Source organism: Colletotrichum spaethianum, assembly GCF_022836535.1.
Source record: "Colletotrichum spaethianum MAFF 239500 DNA, contig18, whole genome shotgun sequence".
In the NCBI taxonomy this organism is placed as follows: Eukaryota; Fungi; Ascomycota; class Sordariomycetes; order Glomerellales; family Glomerellaceae; genus Colletotrichum; species Colletotrichum spaethianum.
In genome coordinates, this window is record NW_026054788.1 from 1,003,643 (window position 1) to 1,011,722 (window position 8,080).

At 57.3% G+C, this 8,080-nt stretch overlaps 3 protein-coding genes across 3 annotated transcripts; 1 reads left to right on the plus strand and 2 right to left on the minus strand.

Annotated features, from left to right (window-relative positions):
- Window positions 1-991: 991 nt before the first annotated feature.
- Window positions 992-2,260, minus strand: ColSpa_07399 (FAD-dependent urate hydroxylase; the record flags this gene model as incomplete). The annotated part of the gene is made up of 1 exon (XM_049273611.1): window positions 992-2,260. The coding sequence occupies one exon, from the start codon at window positions 2,258-2,260 to the stop codon at window positions 992-994; it is 1,269 nt and encodes a 422-aa protein (XP_049129568.1).
- A 1,867-nt stretch (window positions 2,261-4,127) lies between these two features.
- ColSpa_07400 (uncharacterized protein) lies at window positions 4,128-4,820 on the plus strand (the record flags this gene model as incomplete). Its single annotated transcript, XM_049273612.1, has 1 exon — window positions 4,128-4,820. The coding sequence occupies one exon, from the start codon at window positions 4,128-4,130 to the stop codon at window positions 4,818-4,820; it is 693 nt and encodes a 230-aa protein (XP_049129569.1).
- Window positions 4,821-5,479: 659 nt separating this feature from the next.
- Window positions 5,480-8,080, minus strand: ColSpa_07401 (transcription factor lepE; the record flags this gene model as incomplete). Its single annotated transcript, XM_049273613.1, has 2 exons — window positions 5,480-7,708; window positions 7,913-8,080. 2 exons carry the CDS (start codon window positions 8,078-8,080, stop codon window positions 5,480-5,482), a joined length of 2,397 nt encoding a protein of 798 aa, XP_049129570.1.

The following is an 8,080-nucleotide window of genomic DNA, read 5'->3' on the forward strand; positions in this document are numbered from 1 at the left end:
CGGGCCCCCGGGAAGAGCTTCTCCAGGTTTTCCACTCTTGATGGCACCCCATTTCGCCCCTCCGCGTTGCGCCAAAACAGCGCCAAAACACCACCCAGAGTGCCAGATCCAGTGCTAGCTCGGTGCTCCAAGGGAGCTTCGAGGCGCTGTTTGAGCCTGTTTCCCCGCATTGAAGAGTCTCCAATGCACCATCATGCCGAGGCCCTGGCCGCCGGGCGACGAGCTTGACGCAAGCTCCTCCTAGATTTCCGACCAATCACGTATCTTGCCGAGGTAAAAATCGGTCTCAAGTGGCAGGGGCAGAGGTGGCCCCTTTTGGTAACCTTCTCGTCGGACCTTTAGTAACGAGATGCTGACTCGAATAGGTGATTCAACGTGGTCAACTTCACATCTGATTTGGAGTCTGACCGACAGCTCCAGTAAGGGTCGTATTCGAAGTTGGATTCCAGTTAACACCAGCCACAAGTACCAGAAAACTCTGTTCACATCACACTGGGCTAAATCTGGGCAGGTACAACAAAGATACAGTTTGACTCGCTGAATTCCTATATTATTCGACATTAGCTTCGTACCTCCTCAGTCATTGCCATTTACTGTCCTAAAAGGGTAATTTCAACTAAAGTCTTTACTGGAAGCTTATTTTCTTGTACAAACGTTAGGCTTAACTCCAGTATCGTTGTGGGGTCCTGGCTAGGCCCTATAACAATACTGGACTATGAACTGGAGCTTGGTGAGTCTTCGTTAGCATAGATACATGCTAGCACTTAGACTTGGACTGGCAGCCCTCAGCCATCCACCTCACAGCAATTAGCTCATCAAAAGGTCACATTTTCAGTTATCTTAACTGCAATTCGAATCCTACTAGAGTTGTCGATCAGGCCCTTGGTGGTAGTCCAGTCGTTGACTAAACAACATTCGTTGACATAGGAAGAGCCTCATCAGCTTCACCCATCTTGACTCGGTACGGAAACTCATACAGAACTAGGTTTCCTCACTGCGTCTTCCCCTTCACCCACTCCTCGATTCGATCCTCAATCTCGGGCACATACAGCCACTTCATCTGGCCTTCTCCCTCTTCGAACCAAACTTCTTCTCTCGGCAGCTCCGCCATCTTGTCGCTCGGCAACCTCTTGTTGTTCAACATCTTTGTCAAAACCACCAACGCCCCCAACCTCTCCCTCCTGATCCCCTGCCAGAACCCAACCCCTTCCTCCCACCCAATCTTCCCCTGACCCTCTATCATCCTTTTCATGATAAGCGCCAACGTTGCCGCATCCTCCAGTGCCATCGATGCGCCCTGCCCCGTCGTAGGCGGAACCGCGTGCGCCGCGTCCCCCAACACCAGCACCCGCCCCTTTTCCGAGGCCCACCTCTCCAGCGCAGGCAACATGAAGAACGGCCAAACGTTCATCGTCTCGTCTCGTATCTCCTCGAGCGCAGACCTCACCACATCCGGCCAATTCTCCTCGTCTTTTCTCAGCCGCGCCTTCAGCGCCTCCTTGTCCGCCATGAGCGCCTCCCGCCCCAGCGCCGCCCGCTCCGCGTCGAACGGCACCTGCGTCCCCGCCAGCATCTCGCCGCCGTCGGCCCCCTGCGGCGCCAGCACGAAGACGCCGTTGCTGCTCGCCACGCTGACGGGGAACTTGTAGTGCTTGTCGGCCGGGACGCGGAGCCGCGCCGTGGGCACCGCGTACGTCAGCGCCGCGAGCCCAACAAAGTTCGGCTTCACGTCCGGCGCGACGTAGGTGCTCCGCACGCGGGAGTGGATCCCGTCGGCGCCGACGAGCAGACCCGCCCGCCGCCTGCCCCCGTCCTGGAACTCAAACTCCACTCCCGCCTCATCCTCTTCGACAACGCGCACGAACCGCTTGCCGTACTCGATGCTGACGCCGCGCTCGCGACACGCCTTGGCGAGGATCTCAATCAGCTCCTGACGGAAGATGCGCACGGCGTCGTAGCCAAACTCCTCGGCGCCGCCGAGCGGGTACCGATCGACAGTGGTCTCTTTGCGGTCCTTGTAGTAGACGTAGTCGAAGCTGTAAGCCTTGCCGAGGAGGGGTTTGTACAGGTCCAAGGAGTCAAGGATGCGCAAAGCGTTGGGGCAGAGCATCATGCCGCCACCGGCGTGGTGAGGAAGGGGCACCTCGTCGCGGGACTCGTAGATTGTGGCGGGGATGGAGTGCGTTGCGAACGAGAGGGCGAGGGCCATGCCTGCGATGCCGCCGCCGATGATGGCGACGTCGTCGTGGGTGGCGGGCATTGTGAGGGTGTGGGTGGGCCGAAGATGAAAGTGAACAAGTGCTGAGGTAAGGCTAAAGATTTGTGAAGCCGTACGGTATATGTGTGATTTTGGATGATGATGTGGGACTCTGTGTCTTTGTTGTCAATGAAGATGAACCTCGATATCAAGGAGCCATCTTCGTCCTTTATACCCGTCCGTCTCTTACTCTCGTCTCCCAACGGCTCACAAATCACTCCATCCTCCGTAAGCAATACATATTATCAACCCTCTCAAATGGTTCAGATCTACCAATCTTTTTCATTCAGTAGCATCTTCTCTGAAGCCACACATCCGCCAAGACGGCGCCGGGCGAAACCCCCTCCTCCTCCGTCTTACCGGCCCCGCTACTCGGCCGAGTGAAATACGAAATCCCTAATCGAGCATAGTCCCACCCGACCTCCGTGCCTCCGTGTCCGTGCCCCTCGCTCTCCTCTCCCCCGAGCGCCCAAACCACTACACTCCCACCGTCCCATTCCTGCTGCTTACAACATCCGAGTAAGCACTATCTCCCCGGCTGTACTTGTCTTATTCTTACTACACACCTCGTCCTCGTCCTCGTCCCTCCCAAACACACACCCGCCCACCCACGCGCGGAGAAACTCAAAGTCATTTCGTGTTTAGCCTCTCGATTCCGAGGTGTGCTTAGGTTCGCAAAGTAAGAACGAAACATCAACCTCGTGAACCCATCCTATCTCCCATGCGACGGCACCCCCTCCTCTCCTGCTTGATGTCGAACTTTTGCCCCCCCCCACCTTCAACTCGGCCGACTTGCGCGATGGTTTCGGGAAAATGCCGCAGATCCCGCTTACCTTTTCCTTTCCGTCTCCGCGCGCGCGAAATCAGAAGCCCCGGGCGCAATGCGGACGACGTATCATGTTAGTAGGGTTGAGAACAGAATCTGTACCAGACAGTGGAACAATCATACCGCCATTCCGACCGAGGGCGTGACCCTTGGCGGTCAGAACGTGTCCATAGTTCGCCAGGATCGCAGAGTACTGCTGTCGGGACGGTGGTGGCAGCCAAAAGCCACAGATACCTACCAGGGAGGAGGTTCTATTTCCGCCGGTGTGCCATAGTAGATGCCGAGCGTCCATCGCCTTTCACTGCTGGAGAGCATCGAGCTACTGGGCCTCCGGACGTGTCTCCTGTCGGCTGTTCCCAGCGTGCCCCCGTCCAAGCCCAACTCTTGACGGACCTTCGCATCGAAGAACCAAGTTGAGAGGTGCAGAGCTCGAGGGTGGGGGGGGAGCGGAGCGCGGCCCACGGGCAGTGAAACGTACGGCTCAACCAAAGCACGCCGACTCCTATCGTGCGTCGTGCTCTTTCGTGCTCGGTGAGCACCAAAACACCAAGAATAATCTGTTGTGACTACTTTCGCAGCCTGAACACACGGGCTTTCGGAAACTTGCGTGCTTGCGTAAGCCCGCCTTAGCGCCGGTCGTGGGGGCCGCAGCCCGGCCGAGAAAACTAGTCGCCCTTTCGGCTCCGTGAGCCCTGATGCTTGGGGGGTTGGTCAGCGATGCGAGAAGGATTGCGCCGACTCCGTTTTGCCCGTTCGGATATGAGGCCATTTCGGCCGATACATGGACAGTATGGCTGGAAGACACGATGGTATGAATCTTTGTTCGGCCGGTGGCGAGATCGTCCATCCATTTTTCGGGGGTGGTCAGCTCGTGAATTGGACAAGATATAAGACACCGTCGAGTCGCCTTGAAGTTGTGTTTGATATCCCTCACTACCAATTCACATTTTTTACGGATCCAAACCGCAAGAGTCTCTCATTACATCTCGAAACAGCTTCTGTACAGACCGCGCAGATACGGCATCTGAACCTCCGTCTCCCAAGATGCACATCCTGATACTTGGCGCATCAGGCCGCAACGGCGCCCTCGTCCTCGCCGAGGCCCTGGAGCGAGGCCACACTGTCACCGCTCTCGTCCGCGATCCTGCCAGCACAACTCTGACCCCTCACGCCAACCTCACTCTCGCAAAGGGCAGCCCCCTCTCGCTAACCGACCTTCGCGCCGCGATGCAAACCGCGCGCGGCGGCCCAGACGCCGTTGTCGTGGCCCTCAACGGCCGGCGCCTGTCTGATTCCCCCTTTGCGGCCCTCCACCCAGATACCCCTGCCGCCCTGATTCACGACTCGGTACGAAATGCCCTCGAGGTCATGCGGGACGCCTCGCCTCCGACCCGAAAGCTCGTTGTCAACAGCATGCAGGGCGCCGGCTCCAGCAACGCGAGCCTGATTTTCCCGCTTCGAGTGCTTATGAATCACAGCAATATGAAGCACACCATCAATGATCACAACGCCGTCGACGCACTCGTCAAGGGCGAGGAAGGGAAGGGCGTGGATTGGGTATTGGTCCGGCCGCCTATGCTCACCGAGGGCGAATCGTTGCCGGTCAAGGTGTATGGCGATGATGGCAGCGGAGTCGGTTGGATGCCCAAGATCACGCGACGGAGCGTGGCTGGGTTTATGGTGGACGCGATTGAGAAGGACGAATGGAACCGCAAGGCTCCAGTCATCACCAACTAAACTGGCGTGTATCGTTGAAAAGAGTTGGACCGGAATCTGCCCATGTTAGCCTGTCAATTGGGAAGAAAGAGGCCCCTGGTCCTCGGAGCCTTGTGTGGCAATAATAAGCATGTATGGTCCACCCATCCATGCCCTTCTTTTACATTCCTCCGCTGCTTATTGGTATCGTCGTAATATGTTTATATGTTTTCTTTTCGTATGCTCCTCCTTCATTTACTTTTGGGCCTTCTTGTTTACTCCTTGTGCCAGCATGTCCTCAAAACCGTCGGTCCCCAGCATCACCTTTCTTTGCTTGCCAGGCGCAGTATCTACACCTGCGAAATCAACGTGCTGCCCTTAACTGGCAAGTCGATAGTGTCGGTTTGCTTGTGCTTGGCCAAGACTCCCCGCCATGGACCGAGTTGAATGACTTCAAGGGCCATGGCTCTTCTCGTCCGCGAAAGACCACTTCGAGCTGCTGCCGCGGTATCGCCTCGTATACCTGTCAACATAACCCCGTCCGGCTACTTCAAGCAATCATGGTGTGAGGTCCAGGCGGTATCCGGGGCTGTTCGTGTCGCTGGACCGATGGATCAAAGACATCCTCTGCTCAACCCTGTGCATTAGTCGGAGGACCTGGGAGCATTGGATTCCAGGAATCCAGGTCCCAGTCCGCGTAATCATCCAGAGTCTGCCGACCATGCATCAGCCCAGTCCCATCCGTCCCACAGAACCCAGCCGCCGTAGTCACTTACCGCAGCCGCCGACGCATTCGCATGGAACATGAATGGCGCTCTCGTCTGCATGTAGGGATCCATCGAATCGGCTGGATTCTGCAGGGACATCTTCTCGGGGTTCGTGTTGGTGGAGGCTTTGCACGCGTCGAAGACGCCCTGCAGGCTACGTCGGATGTCCTGCAACTTCTGCTCCTGGTTCATTGACTGCACGGAGGCCAGCACAACAGCAAGCGCGACGATGTCCTTCAGATCGTTGCCGCCGACGTTGCGGACAAGCAGGTTGAGTGTCTTCTCGACCGTCTTGATCAGGCGCGAGGGCGACCAGAGCGCAAACGTCTCGGTGCTGAAAGCAACGCCGTCGTCCATCGGATCCGGAGACATGGCCACGGTAGAGGCGATTCCAAGCGTGTTGCCGTTAACGTGCGATTCGGTGGCAGCCTTGATGTAGAAGCACACGCTGAAAGCTGCCTGCAGAATGTCCTTCTTCAGCACCATGTGGTACATATCGCTGACGTCTTGGAAGTGGCTGAGCAGCGGATCGAGTTCGTCGAGGTACCTCATTATGACCATGGAGGATCGCAGGTAGGCCCTCGATATCTGTGACGGCGCATCCGGCAACCCCAAGGCGAACGGGCGGTAGAGGGCCAGCAACGGCCGTCGCACGTGCATGTCGAGGATGACCCTGGACCTCCACTGCTTGCTCTTTTCTACCTCGTTGAGAATGCCATGGCGGGGGAAGAGATAGTTAATGTCTTCCAAGAACCGGTCCAGCTTCGTCCCAACTTCGATGACTTCGCTGTAGTCCCGGATGGAATCGACGCGGTTGATCAGGTGCGCCACTTGCATTCGGACGCCAAGCGTCATCGCAGCATAAACCTGCATCTGGTTGTCGGTAAGCTGGTCGATGGGCTTGCTTGGCGGCAATTCCTTCATGTCGAAATAGAGATCGCTGTCGTCCAGGTTCCGGGGCGGCCTGCACGTGAAGTCTCCCTCGCGCACAAGACAAGAAAGGTTGCAAGCCAGCGACAAATGCAAATCCATGTCGAGGATAGTGAACCACAGCCTTCTTCGAAGCTCCCCAAAGAAAACCGGTACTCTGGGCTCGAATTCAGACGGATCTCGGTGCAAGCCCATGGTCATGGCCATGCGCACGATGTACCCCAACTGAGCCCACGAATCTTGCGGCCGCGGGGTAGTCATCCTCTGCGCGTGCACCAGCAGGATCTCTGTCTGCAATGTCGTCAAATCGACCAGCTGTTTGCCCTTGAGGCCGTCCAGCCACGACCTGACAAGCGCGCAGGCTGTTGGGATGTGCACGCCTTCCACACGCTCATGGCCGAGCCCCTTTGATTTCGTCTCGAACCTCGAACCGATAGACAAGACCGCCAGGAGCTGAGGCAGGAAGGCATCGCCCGGCAACTTTCCTTCCCAGAACAGTTCGTGTTGTTCCTTGAATGTGGGTACGTGTATCATTCGGTAGATAGTTTCGGATGTGTCGATGTAAGAGGCCAGTAGCCTGTCGCATACCGCCTTCTTCGGAAGGATATCCTGCATGCGTTTCTGAACCGGAATGACAGAGTCGGCAAAGACAGATATTGGGGACAAGGACTTTCGGTACTCTTCCTGAACCCGCTTGTGGAGTATTTGCAGGCCGTACATGATGTCTCGGATACCCTCAATCTTGGACTGATTTGCCATGAAATCCTTGGCGTCATCGAACTGGGAAGGGTGGGTTAGGGGTGCTATCTGAAGGTATTCAGGGCCTGGGAGAGTTACCAGATTCAGCAAGACGCGCACGCTGTTTTGACCAAAGAACCGTGTTCGTAGGGCGCCTCTCTTGACAGTCAGCCCTCGTATCGTTTCTGCTGATAGCGGCAAACGCTGACCAGTTCCGCTAAATTCCGTGCCCGCAGGGCTCTTTATCATGAACTGCTTCTCCAAGCGGTCCAGTCGCGACGTCAGTTCCTCCAGAGCAGCATGGCCTGTCGGCTCTCCATTGCGCAGGGGAACAAAGGAGGATTCCGACGGCTGTGGTCCCGAGGGCGTTGTCGCAGGTAGGCAGTTCCTCTTGGGGGGTCGCTGAACATCAGCGATCTCGGCATCGGAGCCGTCTGACAGCATGGACGAGTCGTGTTCTGCCGCATACTTGCAGTTGCGGTGCGACTTCTGGCACTGCGAGCATGGCAGGTTGCGGTCACATCTCAGCTTTCGTTTGCGGCATTCGGTACACGATTTGACGGGGCGCGGCCTCTTGACGCTGCGCGATGCCGAAGCTGCCGCCGCCGCTGCTGCTGCTGCTGCCGCCACCGCCGCCGAGGCCGCTGGTCCGCCAGCAGCGGGTGGTACAGGGATTGGCGCAGATGCAGGCGTGGGTACCGGCGCACCGGTAGCAAGAGTATGCGGAGTTGGTTGGGACGGGGATGTCTCGTAAGGACCAGCGCTGGGCATCGGGCCCATGGGAGCAACAGCAGCCAGGTTGGCGTTGGTGTGTAGAGTGGTGGTGACTGCGCCCATATCCGGGGCGGAAGTGGTCGCGGCGGCCAT